Source organism: Dysidea avara, chromosome 5 (genome assembly GCF_963678975.1).
Source record: "Dysidea avara chromosome 5, odDysAvar1.4, whole genome shotgun sequence".
NCBI lineage: Eukaryota > Metazoa > Porifera > Demospongiae > Dictyoceratida > Dysideidae > Dysidea > Dysidea avara.
In genome coordinates this window covers 39,747,098-39,768,965 of record NC_089276.1, presented here as the reverse complement: position 1 = coordinate 39,768,965, position 21,868 = coordinate 39,747,098, and the positions used below count along the sequence as shown (strand labels likewise).

At 39.1% G+C, this 21,868-nt stretch overlaps 1 protein-coding gene across 1 annotated transcript in view; it reads left to right on the top strand.

Moving 5' to 3' along the window:
- The first annotated feature begins 4,035 nt into the window (after positions 1–4,035).
- The window catches only part of LOC136255277 (mucin-22-like), a 95,832-nt gene continuing 77,999 nt past the window's right edge, over positions 4,036–21,868 (top strand). The window contains exons 1-4 of the mRNA XM_066048002.1: positions 4,036–4,045; positions 4,107–4,442; positions 13,515–13,925; positions 13,988–14,287. Coding sequence (XP_065904074.1) covers positions 4,036–4,045; positions 4,107–4,442; positions 13,515–13,925; positions 13,988–14,287 — 1,057 coding nt within the window. The remainder of the gene's footprint in view (positions 4,046–4,106; positions 4,443–13,514; positions 13,926–13,987; positions 14,288–21,868) is intronic.

The following is a 21,868-nucleotide window of genomic DNA, read 5'->3' as shown; positions in this document are numbered from 1 at the left end:
ATCATCATTTTCTTCACTAAGAAGGATGTCAAGTGCAGTTTTAGTATTCTTCTTGCATGGCAACTGAACTGGTGCAACATGTACTGAGTCTGCTGACTCCGCCAATTCTTTCATCAGCCTTGCAATCTCAAGCCTAACATCAACCTTCAGCTCTTCATCCAAAAACTTCAAGTTATGGAATTTTGGATCGATAGCACTTGCTAGCACTACTATTTCAGTAGGGTTTACAGGTATGTCTGCAGGCAGCTGGCCATGGCTGGCTTTGGAGTATACAAATACAAAAAGAATGATATCTACAAAAACAGTCAAGCTGTAGAAAAAGGGTGTGGTTCCCAAAAAGCCAGGTTGAAAAAAAGATATGAAATCCAAGATGGCGGCCAAGAAATGGCTGTGATGGTAGGTTATAACGACAATTCAGGTGAATTTTGTGTTGAATCCTAGTGAAACTTGGAGAAGGCAACAAAAATTCACCTAAATTGTTATTATTGAATTTTTTGCCATTAACCGAATGCCACCTTGTATTCACTTATTTTTCACCCTGGCTTTTGGGGACTGCTTTTTTTCACAGCTTGGCTGTTTTGGTATAGACAGGATATGTTACAAAAGATTTGTAGACCAATGCAAAGCAACGCATGAGATGCCATAGTCATCTTATTGTAGTAAAGTGAGTTTGATGAGCTATAGCTATTGTGCCTCAAACAATAATATAGATAATTAGGTTGCTTAGAAGTGGGTGCTGTCTAAAAGTATGAGGCAATTTGCATAAAGCCTATGTTAAAGACTCTACAACCTAACTTTTCTTTCAAAGGATAAAGCAAGAATGTTTGTGTGACAGTTATAGTAGCAATCCAAAAAGATTCTATACAATTTTCCCAGCGCCTTTGAAAGATTCCACCAATTGACCAGCTAATTAATTAATTAAAGATGTAGGGGCATAGAAGTCCCATTTGTGGGATTACCTGATCCTTCCAGGACTAGTGCACATTTGTTATGTAATAGTGCAAATTTCATAATAGGTGACTTAAATCATTCTTTGAGTTGAAAAGTATTGTTTGATAATAAAGAAATTGTTTTGCGTACATTGATGGAGACAGGTAATTTTGGTAGTCGACTGCTTTATCCAGATGTGACATAAGTTCATGTACGTATGCGCAGAAGCGAAAATGGGACAAATCACGAAGAAATAAGCTGCGGAGTGGACTGCACTGTAAGTAAACTGTATAAAATACAGTAGCGATCAAAAACATTGCGTTTGCATTTCTATTGGGTTGCTCTGTGTTTGTATTGCATTCGCTAAGCGCTGCATTTCCGTTTCTCGTTGCCTTCTGTTGGCATTCTGGTTTTCATGCATTTTTAGGCTTACCAGTTTACGGAGCGTTGAAGGAAGGCTGGTAATAGATGGATGAGACACAGGATTCAACAGCACGATGGTCTATGTATCAGGTTGGCAATCATATAGCCATCTGTTTGTGTCTGTACATTTCTATAATTTAGGTTCCGTCAAGGGCGCCTACAGTGACCAGCCTTGAAAATCTACCAAGTAGGAACTGGACTGAAATCTACCACAAGCACACACACATTCATTATGAAATAATTTGTGTGGCATATTTATTAAAAGTTTAATAAGCAATTTGTTTGCTGACAGGCTGTGACTGGGCTCAAAAAGTCTACAAAGCAGCTGAATAAGTCGTCAATAAGATTACATCCATGAAAGCTGCCATGAGTTGCACGAAATACAAACTGATTAAGCTGACCTGTGGCTGTGAGAGTATAAGTCCGAGCCCAAGCTACCAAATCACTAGCTAAATGGCATGACCGTGGGGGTTTAAACGGTAAGAGTTTTTTGTTTTGTGAAGTGTCAGTTGGGGCAAAGCCGCTACTCAACTGTGTAAAGTGAGCTTCCTCTTACTGATGTTAGTATAATACAGAACATTAAATAAATATTCTAGCTACATAAGAATGGAGAGTTTTGTCTTCGGCTGGTAGGTTAGCCAGTTGGCTGTAACTACTCTTCCCTTCGCTGCTGCTGGCAAAGTAAGCATTGGTTGTCTAACTGGATAAAAGAAATAGACATGCATGGGTTAGAAACAGCTATCTAAACTATGGTAGCCATCGGATAGAGCACAAGCTAGGCATAGTTTTTGTTTGTAAACACAATTCGCTTGCCATTAAGTAGATACCTACAGCTAAGTTATAACAATAATTATAATAATCTTTGACTATTAACTAAATCGTATAGACAACGACTTTTATTATCAATGGTTTAGCCTACATTGTACTGTTGTAGTTTGATGGAGGTTTTTACCACCGTATACTCCTTTTTGCTAGTGAAGCATTTGCATTCTGTTTGCATTCTTGGAAGCCTTCTTTAAGCGGATCAATTGTGTTGTGTTTGCGTTGCATTTTTTAAAGCGCTAGCAAATGGGAACTTTTTTTGACTGCTACTGTAGTTGTTTGGAGTGTACTACACCTTTTTAAGTAGCTATTTAGGATTCTGATGTTTATTTGGGCTGGTTTTTACTTTCATCAGGTCTAAAACTAGACTTAATGTACACTGCATATGCAACTTAAGAGAAGCCATAGGAAGCATTACTTTCCTTAACCCTATACTTTTAGCATGCAGTAAGGCAGATAGTGGGGGGGGATAAGGTAACTTTGGAAATGAAAATACACAGTAAAGTTTGAATAATACTGCAAATTTGGATGCCATTCTGGGGTCATACTCCCCAGGAATATTTTAGGTCTGTTATAGCATTTTAGACTAATATGTTTTTATTAGCTGCAGAGATATAATCTGTTAGTGGTTGACTGCTCTATTAGAGTATTTAGAATTTTTGCTACAAGCAGTGACCGATAATAATGGGGACATGGCACCCCTTTCAGAATGCTCAACAAACCTTCAGAAAAAAATCTGTGCTTTTATCTGTTTTATAACAATTTCTTCAAAATTCAATGCTACGTTACCTTACTGTAATGGGCTATATGGACATAAAGCAACCGAAAAACCCATAGGCTATTAGGAATAACAAATTACTTCAAGGTGAAATGGGACATGTCTCACACTTATGTTAACAAAAATGTGGGGCCTTGTTCTAAAGAATTTGTGCAAGAACACATGATAAATAGGCTATAAAACAGTTGGGAAGATACTGTTTTTTTTGGTTTAAAGTAGTTTGTTACAGTTTTGCTTCCTTAGCAGTGCACAGTATCGTACGTAGCAAAGTACAGAGTAATTTATTGCAAAATGCATTATTTACAAACTGAAATATAATTAGCTAAATAAATAAATGAATATAGCATCGTACATAGCTCGTGACACAAGTTTCTATGTTGCTGACAAAATGAAGTATAATAGTGTAGATGCTTAATGTGGTGTGAATGTGGGCGTAATGTATTTCGCGTACTGGACTCGTGGACTGGACTCACGGACTGAGCTGGAAACAGCTTTTAAACAATAATCCAGGTATTATCCATATCTTGCAACACTGGAGACACCACTATCGAGCTATAACTGTTGGTACTGCTCTTCCTTACAAGTCATGAAACTAGTGCATGCACTAATTAATTAGAATACACTTACGATACACATGTACTAGCAGTGATAAAGCATGATAGAGGCTATTGTTGTAGCATAGATGTTTTCCTTTATTGCTTTAGCACTAGTGTTAAGGTTGTAGAAATAAGCCAGTAAGTTATTCTTAACAGGTAGCTATAGGTGGCACTGCTGGGCGAAGTGATGGGGCTATGCAAATATACTGGCTCATCACTACAGCCCTAATATTGGTGCTAAGTATTGAAGCAACAAAGGAAAACATTTTATGCTACAACAATAGCCTCTATCACGTTTTATCACTGCTAGTACACTTGCATCATAAGTGTATTCTAATTAATTAGTGTTTCATGACTTGTAAGGAAGAGCAGTACCGGCAGTTATAGCTCGATAGTGGTGTCTCCAGTGTTGCTGGAGATGGATAATGCCTGGATTGTTGTTTAAAAGCTGTTTCTAGCTCAGTCCGTGAGTCCAGTCCGCGAAATATGTTATGCCGTGAATGTGCATGCACATGGCAACAACAGTATTCATTATTCATTATTCTTACACATTACAGGTACTGATGGTCAAACGGTCACCATAGTCAGTACTCCAGCTGGTACACCAGTTAGTGGATCTACTAACACATTTGACTATCCCATATTGAGTAGTGTCACTCTGACATGTATGGTGGACCCTCCACCATCAGGCACTAGCACTGTTGCCTACTCATGGGACATTTCAGGATGTTATCTTACTAACAATGGCCAAAGGAATTGCTTTCTTGAAGATCAGACAACACAAAATGTAACTGGTAATAATCTGCTTGCAGATGATGCTGGTACCATCACTTGTACTGTAACTATTGATGGTGCTTCAACCACAAGCAGTCAATTCACTCTCCGTATATCAGGTATAATCATTAACTATTATATAGTTGTCTATGATCCTCTCCAGGAGTGAGTATATGTACATGTTGTTTCCATGTCACAACTGGTATTTGGACAGGCTAATAGCTTGAATGTATGGGGTAAACACTTTAAATGTGAATATACAGTAGTTCCTTATCTAAATGTATAAATTTTGTAAGAAAGGGAGACTATGTTATGAACATACATTATTTTGCACTAATGACTAATGAGCAAATGGTGTCGTCCTTCCACATTCAGTTGTGTAGGTTTGAAAGACCATAAGTTTGTTTCAATTAGCCATACAAATTTCCACCTATTCCCTTTGATCTTTTTCACAACTTTAGTCCTGTTAGTTGCCAGGGTTCACAAACAAGTGTAAGGGATTCTTGTGTTTAGCAAGGCAGATCATTACCTGCAGTGCAAATTTAATTCCTATTTTAGCCATGCTGATTTATTGCTCTTTTAGGGTAGTTTATGTAGCTGCGTATCAGGTAGTGATCCCCTCGTTTAATGCTTAAACCAAGTAAACTGGTACTAAAAATATACGTGCCTTAAACAAAATGCTGTGACTTCCAAAGTGTACATCCTATAGATATGCAATTTACATTGTGATGTAACAAGGATTAAAATGATATGTACCTAGGGTTTTACTCTAATGCTAAACTGTGAGGGCAAAACTTGTCATTTAAGCAACCGTATGGTAAATAAGCATGAAAATCCTTTAAATATCTTTTAAAATGATTCATAACTCAATAGTGGTTGCTCCTATCAGCTTGCAACAAGTGCCGTTTGCTTCGCCATTAAAATTTCAATCAGGCTATTAGTCACGTAGTTAAACCCACAATTGAACTTATGCACATGGCAAGATTATTGTATCATGGAAACATTGAGTCATTATTTATATAATGGCTAACTTGTTATGTAGAATTAGTACTTTTATGGCTTGATGTACTGTCCCTTTAATGCATGGTCCAGAATACTGTCCCAAATAAGCATGCCTTACACAGAGCGCTGTAATTTTCGAAGCACCTGTCCTATGGCTACACAGTTACTTACTGGCCCATAAAAGTTCATAGACTAGTCTAATAGGTTGGGAGATTTGAAGCTGCTAGTGTTAATCGCTCAAGAGTTATAGTATGGTTTGTGAAGGGCTTCGAAGCATTACTACACGTCAAATCGCTGGGAAACTATTACCATTTATGCCAAGATGATTAGTGAGAACCAGCCAGCAGACACATGGGAAGCTACTGCATGGGCAGGGACAGAAAGCCATTAAGAAAGGCTTGCTTTAGCAATCTGAGTGCAGTGCACGAAAGCATGTTTAATTTTCAAAGTTTCACACAAATCCTTCCTGTATCGCTAAGAAAATGCAATGAAACGCACTTTTTTTGGTATCTATCCCTGCGTCCACTACTACAGAACTGTTCTAAGCCACAACTACTAACCTATCTAGTAGTATACTGTAGAAAACTGACGTGAAGTAATAGTATACTTTAATAAAATGCCATAGAAACCACAAATAATTATTGACATCATTCAAGCACCACGCGTTAACAGAACTGACAGTGTATTGAAGATATAAGCACCCAACAGCTTTGTTTCACTAAGCTGATGTTTGCTACAAGCCTTACAGAACTAATTACAACGCTAACCTTGATGCACCTTGTAGACTACAATTAAACTATTACCAAATATATTAACAAGCTTTTATCAACTCATTTACACAACATTTATGCTTTCCTAGTGGTAAATAGCACTAAAAACCTAACAAAATCTATCCTTGGCTCAATCGCAATGTGGTACAGTTAATGAAATTTTTCTGGTGTGCACTTTGGCTTCCCTGGATTGAAGGGCTTTGACTTTACCATAACCTTAAGGCGGCCACTACCAAGAAGCCTACAAATAACCACAAACAGCTTTGTGGCTTCGTATGAATAACTTTACTAATAAAAAGATGCCATAATGCACTTTCTGAAAGGATTATCATAGCGATACTGTGATGATAGAAAGTGACTGTAACAAAGTAGAAGTACCTGGAGTAAGCCACCGCAAATCCATATGAAATCTTGCGTTTACAGCAATTCACTGTGGAATTAGTACATCTTCACCAATTAGTGGCTGCCTAATTCTATTACTACTCTTCACTTTATCACCATAGTCCTTTCCTTTTTGTTACTTTCATTAGCATTACCTTCCACTCCTTCCGCTTTGTTAATTACTGACAACTAATCACATGTCACCATATAAATGATCACATGTCACCATATAAATGATCACATGTCACCATATACATGATCACATGCGAATAATCGTTTGTTAATTTTATTATTCGGCTACAAAGCAAACGAATATTAATTCGAATGTTCGGCTAATCGTTTGAGCCTTAGTTATTACTGATTAAATGTACTGTCAGCTATATTTGTAACACTGTAAACAAGCTAAATTGGTCCTTTATAATCAAATTTCTAATAAAATTTGCAGGTAGATACCCTTGTAGTACTATATTGGATTGGCTATGTTTATTGGCTTGAAAATATTATCAAATATTGGTTATCAGAATATCGGAAAAATCTCATATTGGTGTAACACTAATAGTTTTAGGCAATAACAATGGCGTTACCTCACCCAATGTTGCCATGTGTGCCCATATCATGTAAACACGCATTCCCCAAAAGTTCTTTGCGGGTTTAAGGATTAAGGGTAAATTAAAACACTGTTTATTTCAATAGATTGTAAAATTTTGTGTCGTTTCTTAAGCAATTATTGAACTATTTTTACCTTCATTATTAATATACAGTACACCCTCGATTATCTGACCTTCATTTCTCTGTATCATCATTTATCTGAGATTGGAAATGACTGTTCTATTAGAGTATTTTAAGAACAGGTACCCGTGGCTTGTAGCTATTAACCGGTCAAATACGGTATATGTTCTATTAGAGTATTTTAACAGGGTTCTATATATAAATTTTGGGTTTCGGTTATTCGAATAATTCACTTATCTGAATATTTATACCAATGCCTGAAAACAAAAAGGTTCAGATAACTGAGGGTTTGTTATATTAGGTGACTGCTTTATTAGAGTATCTTGATCTCGCAGCTGATCTGTCTGGTGGTAGTACCCTATGAGGATTGGCCACTGGTTTCACAACCAATTGTTACTAGTATTTAAAAAAAAAGTTTAATTAAAAAATGAAGTAGGGATCTATGCGACAAAAATAGTGAAACAAGAGATGAACGATGGTATTACAGCATAGCTTGGTAGTAAGTCCCTACTTTGGCATTGAACAAAATAATTGTTAGAGCTAATGTGCCAAAGTAGGGACTTTCCCACCAAGCTATGCTGTAATACCATCATTCATCTCTTGTTTCACTACTTTTTTGCATAGATCCCTACTTCGTTTTTTTTTGTTGTAGCACAGCTAGCTACAGTGTAACTTGTGACTGTTGTATTAGAGTATCTTGAGGTGTGCAGCTAGCTAGACCAATAGGGGTGAGGTCATCTTGTTTACTGTTAAGTAAATAGCTAGATTGTTAAGAGGTGTGCGTACTCTTGCTATTAGTTCACCTAGATCTTTATTTGATAGGTGTGGTCGCGAGCCTATTGCAAACAAATCCAAATCATGAAGTTGCAGCTAATATACCTCTTATAGTAGTGCCAGGACTGTAGCGCTTCTGAAATCCAACTCTGAAATAATTCTGTGGCATCTAAATATTATGCAGCTGAAAGAAAGTGTTGATACGGAAAATTAAGGCCTCGAAATGATGAAGAAGAAGACAAGCAGCTTGATTGAAGATAAAAGAAAAAACAAGGCGCAAAGAGTACACATTTATTAGAACCCAAAAAGGCACATCCCACTGGTGAGTTTGTTATTGTGGCATAAAATGGTGGCCATGTGCTGCTTCGTTTGGCCTCTAGCCTGACTGGTCAATCAGGCAGTCAGTCTAAAATTTGAGTTTTGGTGTTTTTTTTAAATTCTATATTTGGCCACCTATAAGTGTTTTGTTATTATATATTATATGGACTAGTACAATTCTGTAAGGGTGATTTTCGTCTAGTAAGATGTCTCTAGGATGATTTTCAAAATTGGAGTTTTAGGTGGCGCGTAAAAGTTTGGGGAGATCCCTACTTAAACGGTACTACCATACCGTTTGATACATAAGTGCAGCACTATATCCTCCCCTGTTAGGTCAAAATTTGTTAGTTCCTTGTTTCCTGTCACCCACCTGTGTGCCACTTTGCCTATCACATTGGTAATTATTATTGTTAAAATTTGAGAAATACGAATTATTTCTGTGCTCAAGATCGAGATACTCTAATGACCTCCATCCGAAAGATGTCACAAACATAAAATGGCCGCCAATAATGGTGGACTTTAATACTTTTGAGTACAATCGCCTATGGAGAAAAATTTTGGTTGATCAAATTTCAGCCGAGATAGAAGATATGGAACTCTAACTAACAAACAGGTATGGTGATAAATAATATAAAGATGAACTTATACTATTGTCAAAATCTTTCATAAAGCTCCTAAAAGATAGTTAAATGATTTATTGTAATGTCGTATAACCATACCTGTTTTGCTGTAGCTCCGTACCTTTTTCTCGGCTGAAATATGACCGATCAAAAAATTTTCTCCATAGGCATCTGTAATTGGTGGCCATTTATGATTGTGACATCATTTCAGATAGAGGTCATAGATTCAGCAACTCTAATGTGCTACTTAGTTATCTTACTACAGCAATCATTTATTTATTTTCTGGGAGACATTCAAACTCCCCTAAAAGTATTAATTTGTTACTAAATTTCTTGGAAAGTGCTTTGTTACACTATGAAAACCTTTGAAACATCTATCCTGTTGCTTGAAACAAATTCACTGATGGACATTTTGAAAGCTCACCAAAATAATGAAATTTGAAATTTTAGTTACTATAATAATTATATTAAATAATTATTATAATAATAACCGCCCACCCTCACTGTCTACCTGGTTGCTCTCAAGGTGATGGGAAACAAGGAATCTTATTATGTTGGTAGTGTAAGCACTTCAAATAGTTTTGTGGCATAAATATATACACATTCCTGTTAGTAACGCGTCGAGGCTTAAGTTTACTTGCATGAAGAAGATGATATTACTCTAGTATGTTCAGAGGGAAAGACAAGTAAATTTTTTTCTAACGAACATTTCAACCTTTCAACATAGTTGTGTATGGCGTCATTAAATAGGAATGTGTGGTGGAAAATTTGATAGACGATTAATAAAATGTGGCAATTACATGAAATATTTAGAGCAATTTTTTCAGTCGTACTGCAAATGAGCAATTACATCCACAAGTTATTAAATGTTTTTGAGATACAGTATAGTCTCAACGTAAATGTACTATGTATCAAGACACACGGTAGTGTGTCGTGCGGCCCGAGAAGCTGGCGCATCACACCATGGGTATATTGACAGGAAGAAAGAAAATGCAATTTTCACACCTTTGTAGCTCCATGATCCTTCATCCAATTGAAACCATTTTCGTTGCAGAGGTGCCCGCCAGGTAGGCCACCCCACATACCTAATTTGAAGAAAATCGCCATAGCCATTTCCAAGATATGATTGGCCAATATTTAGTTTTTATTTCTTTGTTTTTTTTCTTATTCATCTGTTCGCACACTCTGAAAATTGCTATAACACACAAATGCGTATTTGATTGCTTTGAAATTTGGCACGCATAAAGGGAGTCCAATGACGAATCCTAGCATCAAATTTGGTACAAATTCGATGAATGGTTCAGGAGTTATGATCGATTATTCACATAAAACAAGATCGATTTGTTGTCACGCCGACAGGGTAAACCACTTCATGGAATGAGTTGAAAATCAGTTTGTGGATAGATCAACCATTGTAGGAGTGCCTTTTGGTGGTTTGAAAACAATCGATATTAAGAGCATGGAGATATGGCACGAAACCGAAGGTGTGTAACAATTGTGCGATCAAGATTTGTGAATAAAATTACCAATAATTTTCACGCCTACCAGGCAAACCACTTAGAAAAATGTGATGAAAATCAGTATGTAGCTGGAATAATCATCATAGAAAGTCCTTGCAGTAGTACAGAAGAATCAGATCACAAACTACTGAGTTATGATTCAAAAGGCAACTACGTGTAGCAATTGTGAGATCGAGATACTCTAATAGAACAGTCACCCTAATAGACCACTAAGTTACGTTTATGACTTACTCCATTATAGAATTATATTACATTACAAGTTATTCTGAAGGGAGTTCAATTGCAAACAGTTAATTTTATAGACAGTTCAGCTGCAAGCCAAGTCACCCTGTAGAGAGATAAGTTACAAATGTATCGCTGTAGAGATTCAGAATGTTTCCAGTCACACTGAAGAGAGTTCAGCTATAAACAAGTAATGCAGCCAGTAGAGAGTTCAGCTGCAAACAAGTCATTCTGTACAGAATTCAGCTACAAACAAGTCACCGTGTAGAGAATTCAGCAACCAAGAACCACCCTGTAAAGAATTCAGCTATACAAACAAGTTACTCTATAGAGAAATCAGCTAGAAACAAGAGAAGAGTTCACAGCTAGAAGATGTCACCTTGCAATTGTATATAGAGAGTTCAGCTATAAACAAATCACCCTGTAGAGAGTTCAGCTATAAACAAATCACCCTGTAGAGAGTTCAGCTATAAACAAGTCACCCTGTAGAGAGGTTAGCTAGAAGAAGTTACCCTGTAGGGAGTTCAGCTATACAAGAAACCACCCTGTAGAGAGTTCAGCTGCAAACAAATCACCGTGTAGAGATTTCAACTACAAACAAATCACCTTGTAGAGATTTTAGCTACAACCAAATCACCCTGTAGAGAGAAACAAGTTACAAAGATCAACTAAAAGAAGTCACCTTGGAGAGAGTTCAGCTACAATGAAACCATTCTGTAGAGAGTTCAGCTACAAACCGATAGCCATGTAGAGAGTTCAAGTAGAAGCAAGTCATGCTGTTGAGAGATCAGCTAGAAGAAGTCACTTTGTAGAGAATTCAGCTACAAAATCTACCCTGTGGAGAATTCAGCTATGAGCAGATCACTCTGGAGAGAAAACAAGCTGCAAACAAGTTACCCTGTAGAGAGATCAGCTAGAAGAAGTCACCTTGTAGAGAGTTTAGACACAAAGAAACTACCCTTTAAAGAGTTCAGCTACTAACAAATCACACCCTGCAGAGGGTTCAGCTACAAACAAATCAGAGTTCAGCTACAAAAAATCACCCTGTAGAGAGTTCGGCTAAAACTCGAGTAGAAACAAATCACCTTTTAGAGAGTTCAGCTACAAATAAACCATCCTGTAGAGAGTTCAGCTACAAATGACCCATCCTGTACAGAGTTCATCTAGAAAGACGTCACCCTATAGAGGGATCAGCTAGAAACAAGTCACCCTGTAGAGAGCTCAGCTCCAAATAGATACTTCAGCTATAAAAAATCACCCTGTAGAGAGTTCAGGTATGAAAAGATCACCCTAGAAAGAGTTCAGCTTGAGACAAGTCACCTAGTAGAGAGATGAGCCAGAAACAAGTCGCCCTCAGCTCCAAATAGATATTTCAGCTATGAAAAATCACCCTGTAGAGAGTTCAGGTATGAAAAGATCACCCTAGAAAGAGTTCAGCTTGAGACAAGTCACCTAGTAGAGAGATCAGCCAGAAACAAGCCGCCCTTAGAGATATCAGCTAGAAGTCACCTTGTAGAGAGTTGAGTTACAAACATATCATCCTGTAGAGAGATCAGCTTGAAACTATACACAATGTAGGGAGTTCAGCTATAAGCAAATCACCCTGCAGGGAGTTCAGCTCACCCTGTAGAGGGTTCAGCTAGATACAAGTCACCCTGCAGAGATATCAGCTAGAAGAAGTCACCTTGTAGAGAGATCAGCTACAAACAAACCACTTTATAGTGAGACGAGCTAGAAACAAGTCACCTTTTAGAGAGTTCAGCTACATTTCAAGTCACCCAGTAGAGAGATTAGTCGCAAAAAAATATCCTGTGTGGAATAATTGGCATGTAATAAATAATTTGTATAATTACTAATAAAATCAAAAATAGTTGAAATATTAAAAATCTTTAAGTTCTTTTCTTTTTCCTGTGGTAAAGTAAAAAACAGATGGGTTAAAAAAGCCCCAAAGCCAGCCATAGGCCGGCTTTGCAGTATACAAATACAAAAAGAAGTGATATCTAATCAAAAACAGCCAAGCTGTAAAAAAGGTGCGGCTTCGAAAAATGCCATGGTGAAAAAAGATGTGAAATCCAAGGTGGCGGCCAAGAAACGGCTGTGATGGTAGGTTAATGGTAAAAATTTTAATGACGACAATTCAGGTGAATTTTGTTCAACCTTGGATTTCACATCTTTTTTCACCATGGCCTTTTTCGAGGCCGCACCTTTTTTTACAGCTTGGCTGTTTTTGATTAGATTAGTTAAACATCAAATACCAGTGTCTTTTAGGTATAAAATTAATGCTGAGTATTAGGTATTACAATGATGCAACATAGAAACCAAGGTGGAGCTGAGGTTTCTATTGTATCGTTCTAACATCTATGCCACAAAGCTGCTAGTGTTAATCCTTAGAAAATGCAGCCGTGAAAAGACATTGGCCCAACATTACTTCGCCATTGGTCAGGGAAGGCTGCATGGAAGTTTCGCTTTAAAATTTGCCACCCACCAAGAGCCACTCATTTTAATGGTAGACTGGCGATATGTATTGTACTTAGTTTTAATGGCATCAACAAATATTGCATCAATTTGAACAAGGTACCATTTGGTAATATTCTTTTAAATTCAATAATTGTGCATTTCAAAGTGTTTTCGTGATTTTGTTGCTACGTTTGACATTAGAGTTACAAAAATACTTTCATGGAGATCATTTTGTCTTGTAAACTATCTGTATGCTTTAAGGTGATGATTTTAATTGTAGTGTTTTGGTATTTCCTTTTAAGGATCCCTACTATGCAGTAATATCATACTGTATGATACTAAGATTGTAACTAACAACTTTATCATACATATAGTACATGTTGTGGTAACACTGTTAGGTATCACAGCAACTAGGATAACAGTTGCTGATAGTACTCCAGCAACTGATTTGATTAGCAGTAATCAACTTGCTGACTACTCATTTCTAACTGAACCTTTTACACTTGATAATTTTGATGTAGTGTTACGTTGTGTTAGTGGACTAGGACCTACTGGGGGTCAGACTAATGTAAATCTTGGTGACTGGATCTTTGATGGAGCTGCAGTACTTGGTGCAGATACTTGTAGCAATGTAAACCCTGTATTCCAACAACGTTCAGCAAATAATAACAGATTTCCAGGAGTAATCAACTTATACCCATGTGGAGAACCATTATCACCTGTTGAAGAAGGTGTTTACTCATGTATGATGATGAACAGTTCCATGATGGTACAGACCACAAGGGTGGGCTTGTACCTTAGTGGAAGAAGTGAGTCACTTGATATGTACCCCATCACCTCATTGTTAACCATCTTTCATCTCTCTACCCAGCTGCTCCAATGATAGATCCTCCATCATCATCTACTGTAACAGTTGCTGTTGGTGATTCCTCCACATTGTCCTGTACCTCACAAGGTTCTCCCCCAGACACATTCACCTGGATGAAGGATGGTACTCCAGCACCACTGACCCCTACTTTGACTACAGTCACTCATGACAGTACTACTGCAGAGTTCCGTAGTGATTATATTATTAATGATGTTACTACAAGTGATAGTGGAACATACACATGTACTGTGACTAATCCTATTGGAAATAATAGTGTGAACATCACTGTTGTTGTAGTTACTGGTGAGTGGACATTAGTATATTATCCTAACACTGATACTATGTGAATTAGTATACTCTCCTAAAATACTTCCACTGAGAAACACAACTCTTTCTCTCTAGTAACTCAGAGTCTAATCTTTTGCCATATTTTCTAAACACCTTAGTGCTTCCATAGACACATTGTTTAGAACAATAAATACCTAATAACTTTTCAGCCTGTTTGAATGATGAATTGCCTAATTCTTTGATTTGTCCTTTGAAGTTTGCTAGAGTGTTCAAGAAAAATTGTTTGTGCTCAGTATATATTTAATTAGTAGTAATATTGAACAGACAATTTGATGTCTCACACTATGATGAAAACTGTTGGTTTGGTTACTAAAAGCTACACTTTAGAACTTTTAACTGTGTTTTGTGATATTTTGTGTCACAGGAATTCATTAGTTGTCTAGGGCATAGCCAATTTAAAGCACACCTGACTGTTCTTTCAGAATATTTACTGTATCTTTAGCAGTAACTAATTTCTCTTTATTCAAATTCAGTTGTCATACTTTTTACTGAGATATCTGCCTCAATGGTAGCCATACCACCGGTTGTATACATATATCATTTCATGTTACTGAAAGTTCTACAGACCTTTTACAAGTATTTACAAATTATAGTATGTACGCATTTATAATATAATATGTAGAGATGGGAGAATATATTGTTGTATCGCAATATGTGAGAGGTCAATACATGAATCGATATAAACTTCAATATATTGATACATCATGTATTACAATATATTGTTATACATAGTTGTGTTTAGCATGACTTTTGATAGTCTCATGTGGTCAGACTGCTTTTTTACACTCAAAAAGGAAAAAATTGTGGTCTGGCCATGCGAGACTAAACATTTGATATGTAGATGAAAGTTTACAACCAAATTATCAAGTTATTATTACCTCAAAGCAGCATTATGTGTCTGTATTTTGACATGCATGTAATATTGCAATATATCGTTGTATCGTGATGTTTTTGTGGCAATATATTGATACTTTTAAATCCTGTATCGTCCCATCTCTAATAATATGTATGTATTTGTAATATAGTATGTACGTATTTGCGTCTTCAACATATGTTCTGAATACCAGTATTGATTGTTAGTAACTTTTGCCTGTTACTCAAATTTGAAAAGTCTTGTTATGTTAACCTCAAAGTTTGTAATGACAGTACCCTGGTAGAGTAATCTACACAAAAACAGCATAGCTGTGAAAAGGGTACATTACTCTTTTCACAGCTATGCTGTTTACCACACGAGAAAACTATACCACACGAGAGCAATGAGAGATCACTTATAACACGAGAGATCACTTATCAAATTAGAAAACTATACCACACGAGAGCAATGAGAGATCACTTATCTGCTTATTTATCCCTAGTTACCATGGAGTAAGCTGAGATATTACCATGACTAGTATATAGAAACAATACAATATGGCAGCATGCGTACAGGTGAATATTAGAAGTTGTCAATGCTGTTCAGAATGGACATCTGGAGAGTACTGGAGAGACTTGAGCCAATGCTTTTGGATGAACCTTGATGTACAGAAGATATGCAGAGCTTTTCCATCTGCCTAGAGTTTGGATTGTGGAGTCTTGGATACCTGCCATTGCTGCACTTGTTGCTGCCCCTCTGCGGAAACTATGCCCCGCGAACTTATGAGCTGGAAGTTTGACAGCAGTAAGAGCTGCCCTAACCTCCTTCACAAATCTTGGCTTGGACAGAGGGGAACCATCTTCCCACTGGAACAGAGGGCCAGGCTTGTTTCCTCTTAGTGCCAGGTAGTGTAGGAGGGCTGACACTGGGCAAAGTTCATCACCTGTCTTACTGATGACCACTGTTACCCCTTTCCTAATTTGGTCTGTCTTTGACTGCTTGATTAGCAAGGAGATTGTAGTAGGTTGTGACTGGTGATCTGCTTGAAGGCCCCCAAGAGACAGATGGGTATTTGGATCATAGTCATTTTCTCGTGGTACTGTGAGCTCTCCTGACCTGCAGAAGGAGAAAAAGTTGGTAGTAGAGGCTGCCCAGAGCAGAGAGGACTTGTAGGATGTGCCCTCCTTTTCAATAAACCATTCTGCTTTCATCTTTTGTAGGATTGTAGAGGTAATTGGAAGACGAGCTCTTGGAGCTTTACCCCATTTACCAGCCTCCACAGCTATGCCTCTGAGTATTTGCCTGAGCCGAGGCATCTGACCCACTTTTGGGTCACCAAATCCCATTGCTACTTGAACTTGGAGAACCCCTGACAAATAAGTCTTCACAGTGCTGTGAGCCAGACCCTGCTCAGCTAAGCATGTAGCAAAATAGCACAAGATGCATTCTGATGTAGGGAAGGGTGTAATGCTGGAGTCTTGACAAAATTGACTGTAGCAGTGTTCTGCTGCCTTGTAGGTTTTATGAGAAGAGGTTGCTAAAGCTGCTGTAAAATAGTGACGAACAGCTTTGTCCAGCTTATGGATGTCCATGTGATGTTTTGGGAGACTATGGTTAATAGAGGTGGAGGGATTCTTGATGGAGTGCGGGAAGCCAGAGGTGTCTGTAAAAAGAAAGTGCAAATTATTGCGAGATAGAGCATCAGCTGTTGTATTGTGTATCCCTACAATATGGGAGGCAAAAAACCAAAAGTTATGGTAGGAGGCAAAAAATACAAGTAGTCTTATTAAGTGCATTAGGTGACTATCTTTGCAAAACAGAGAATTCACTACGTGCGCTACTGCCATATTATCAGTACGAAAATGAACTATTTTCCCAGTCCATTGGCTACCATAGATAGCAGCTGAGATGACAATCAGTATCATCTCTTTAGTGACGATAGGGAGGTGCATCAGTCGGGTACTCCATTTGAAATGGAACCACCTGTTCTCACAGTATGCTCCACATCCCCATGAGCCTGAGGCGTCTGAGGTCAATGTGATATCAGCCAATTGTTTCCCCAAGTCCCATGGCATTGATATCCCATTCCAGGTGGAGATGAAGAGATGCCACCACAGAATGTCGGCCATGGTGGAGAGGTTTAGGCGTATGTGGTGAGTGGGTAATTTGCCAATGTTTTGGGCTGAATATAGTCGCCTCAAGAAGGGGCGGCTGGGCCGGATGACCTTGTTTGCAAATTGTAACAACCCCACTAGGCTCTCCAAGTCACCCTTGGACACGGTCCTTGCTAGGATAAGACTGGCCAGTTCCTTCTTCAGCTGAGATAGTTTATCTTCCAGAAGACGTAGTTAAAAGTTAACTGTGTCTACTTCAATTCCCAAGAATTTGAGGGTTTGTGAGGGTCCCTCTAGTTTTGAGACCTCCATGAGGGTCCCCCCAGCTTTTCCCAGGCTGTTGTTAAAGTATTTTTCTGGATTATGGCCTCTGAGTAGTTTTTGGCAACCTGGATGAAGTCATCCAGGTAGTGGAGTAAATTGGGAATCCCTTGGTTTAGAAGAATCCACTGGATTGTGTCAGCTACCGCTGAGAAGACTTTTGGGGCAGAGCGTAGGCCAAATGGTAAGGCCTGGTCTATGAAGATTGAGTTCTCCCATTTCACACTTAGGAGATGGCGGTCTTGGGGATGCACCTTGATCATTCTGTATGCCTCCTTGATGTCAGCTTCCACTAGAAATGCCCCTCTACCCACTTTAAGCACAAGTGCTGCTAAATGGTCTACTGAGGAATATGATAATGACGCTAGGGATGTAGAGATGCTATCGTTGACACTGCCACCATCTGGTGATGAAGAGTCGACAATCAAATGCCATTTCCCTGGTTTGTTTTTCTTAGGGATTATTCCAATCGGGCTAGTGTGTAAGTTGTGGGGGCAAATGTAAGGTGGGAGTTTGATCATACGACCCAGAGATAGTTCTCTCCACAGGTGTTCTATGATGATATTAGAAAATAAGGATAGCCTATTACCAGGGGAAGTACCCAGCTGGTGTTGAAGCCAATATGGAAACCCTCCTGTATTCCTCTGAGAATGTACGCAACAAATGAGTGATCTGGGTGATCTGTAAGAAGGACTGCCCACTCAGACTGGTTCAGCGGGGATTGGGCATTGTAGTCCTGTATGAATTCTGGAGTGTTAGCTGTGGTAAGTGGTCTGTACGAGTCCAGTGCCAGCAGGTCTTCCATGTACTCATATGTGTTGCCCCTCAGTATGCCACTGGAATGAAGATTCAGATCTACAAAGAAACAAGTACCCACAATTAGATCACACCCAAGAGGGTGGAAAGTGGGTCTCACCTGGCCTCCTCCTATTAGAAATTTTCAGATGAATATTATTGGGAGTATCTAACTTTAACCTAAGGCATGATATGTATACATATAGTAGGACCTAATGTATGGGCGTGTGAATCTTGTACTGAATTTTTTATTTTATTTTTTTTAATCCAACAGGAGGATACCAGGTGACTTCTCGGCTGGGCAACCCGTAAGTGTCATGTCCAAGCACCACCACATATTTCAATGATTGACTGATCATAAAGTATAATAACTTGTGTACAACTAAAATATAAGGCAGTCTTGAACCTGCGAGATCATGCCTACTTACAACTACATAACAAATGAATCAGGTGTGTTAATAATCAAGACTATTGGAACAACAGTCACTGTTCGTGGAATACTCCACTACTTTGAACATTTTGGAGCTGTGGAGCAGGACGACGCCGAGTGAGGCCCTCCACAAAGCCAGCATGAATGTGAGTATAGGCAGCTTGCTCTGTCACATCGTCCTAGGAAATTCCATCAGAAACATGCCTCTTTGGAGTTTGGGTTGATTGATTTCCTGTTACCCGGAACTTGAGTTGGTCTTGGGTGAGATGACATGCCTGAAAAACGCTGTTGAGCAGACAGGCAATGTCCGTATATGGTGAAGTTCAGTTTTCCTCACTGTCGCACGTTGCGTGCTGCCGCCCACTGGTGATAGTCAATGTCATACTTCATCCGCTGTGGGCCTAGTTCTTGGGACAATTGTAAGATAAGGTGGAGGTGGGCCGCTAGACCAGTGGTCTGAGCTGAAGTGGTTGAATCAGAAGAAGTCAGCACTGCCATATAATGTGAAAAGGCCTTTAGCCAAGTGAAAATATCTGTGATCTGCTTTCGGCGGCACTGCACCTGATCCTGGTCTAAAACTAAGATCTGTGTCCCAGTAGATGGTTGAAGCGTATATCCCTCAGGCTGTCGATTGTCATCCAGTAGTTGAGCCAAGTCCACATATTCCCATTTCCGTATCCGCTCAACAAGTTTTGTTGGGATGGGTGGTAGACCCTCCTTGATTACTGTAGAGCTGCCGCTAGTCGGAGTGTGAGGTGGTTCATCTTCGACTAGAGACCCTAACGGGGGTAGGGATGGCCCAGATGACAGGAGTGGGTCCACTGGCAAGTGGAACCCGATGCCTCCTCCTTGCGTACCTGTGGGATAAGGCACGACAATCTGTTTACTCATCCTTGTGGGATATGCAAGCCTGGACGGCTGTAGCCAATTTGTCAGGCAACGGGGAGCCTTGATGCGCATTCCTACATTCGCTGCCGGGACTGCACGTCTACCTACTTGGCTGAGACTGCGCATCTACCAGCCTTGCAGAGACTCTGGCGTCTACCAGCTTGTGCGAGGACGATGGCATCAAGGTCTTTGGAGGTGGGATTTAACGTCTACCACCTCCGAGCAGATACGCGCACTAGAGTAGCACGTGACGTCTTGTCACTTTGAAAAATGCTGTTTGGGTGCCCAGCCGCCCATTCTCGTGGTCACCTATAAAGATGTGTGCAAATATGGTTTCTGGAATGACTCACCGGAAGTGGATGGTGTGGAAGCCGGTGAGGATGCCGGAAGAGTGGAAGTAGCGACAAGGTCAGTTGCTGTCAGTGGGTTGCTGCTCGGAATACAGCGAGACTGGATTAAGTCCGCCACTGTGGTAGCTAACTGTTGCACAGTAGAGGTCGACAGCATTGGAAATGATGGAGAGGAAATTGCGACTGGAGGCGTACTGGAGGTTGGAGCAGTGGCTTCTGGTGACGAGGAAGTGGGAACAGGAACGGACGGAATGGAGTCGGAAGCTTCTTCGCTATGCATCTTTCCTGGTATCACCGAGCTTGAATTGAACAACAACTCCTGAATCGTGTTTACTCGAATGAGCTTGCACACCTTGGGATTGCTTTGAAGTGAGCACGTAAATGATAGGAATGCTACCAAGGGGGTAGTCAGACAGGTTTAGAGCCTGCGCAAGCTTTTTGGACCTGCCCTGCTAGTTAACCCTGTTTAACCTGCTGTTAAACTTGCAATATTCTAAAGCGCCAGCTTTGGAGTTTCTTTTACTTCTATTTTTCTTTACTACAGAAAAGTGGAAGACACCGAGAGCTGAATTTCGTGGATATATTTTTTATAGTAATGCAATATTTTTACAACAAGTTGATGTTGTGCTACTTCTAAAAACCATGCACCGTGCAGCTAGCTAACTCATTTGGAATTTAGCTAACTATGTATTCTATTTTAACAAATAGGTTTTTGGTTGTGCAATAAAAAATATTAGGGTGTAATTCTTTTCATAATTCTTGAATTACATTGCTATGCTCTACTAAGGAAATGCTTGTTAACAAACCATTTTAAAAACAACATATACACTCAGAAGTATCTTCTAAACTGCTTTATAGTTTGACTAATGTGTTTTTTCTCACAAATTCTCTCGACAAAGCCTTTGTTTGCATTTGCAGAGGATACGCCCCTTTTCAACTTGAGGGGGTAGACTATTCCTGGTAGTCTATGAGGCCTGCACCATTGTTTTTCAGTTGTTAAACACCTGTAAAACTCAAAGGGAAGGTAATTCAGAAAGTCTGAGGAGAGTCGCCACACCCGTATTTCAGACCTACGAAAAGAACCCACTTCAGAGCAAAGTTTACTAGTACGGAAGTTTAATACAGATTTCATTTCTTATGTAAAAGCTGCTTTTAGCATAATTTACCAATTTTGCTCATGTGGGTGCATATGAACAAACATAGGTAGACAGGTAGATAGGTACACACATGCACACACGCACACACGCTTGCTTGCTGTGTTGATGCCGTTGACAGGGTGATTTGTTTGTAAATGAACTCTGTACTGGGTGACTTGTTTGTAGATGAATACTCTATACAGAGTGAATTTTTTAGCTGAACTCTCTACAGGTGACTTCTTTGTAGCAAATTCTCTGCTGGGTGACTAGCTTGTGGCTGAACCCTGGGTGTCTTGTTTGTGGTTGAGCTCTCCACAGGATGACTGGTTTGTAGCTGAACTCTAGTTTGGTGCTCTGTGATACCATGAAGTCAGGTAGTTACTGCAGTGCTTCAAACTCCCAACTTCCCATTTGATTGCCTGATGTAGAGATATAACCACAAGCAAGGATGTGTCTAGGTTTTAAATGGTGGTGGTAACATGAGACAGGGATGATTCCGGAGTTGCAGGATAAAGTACATATGTATGTGGCAACAGAGAGCAGTACAATTGAAAATTATGTTGCTTTTACACAGTGGCCAATCATAAGTAAATTTGATTGGTCATTTGTAACATTGCATAGCCATAAGACATAGAATTACACTTTAGTG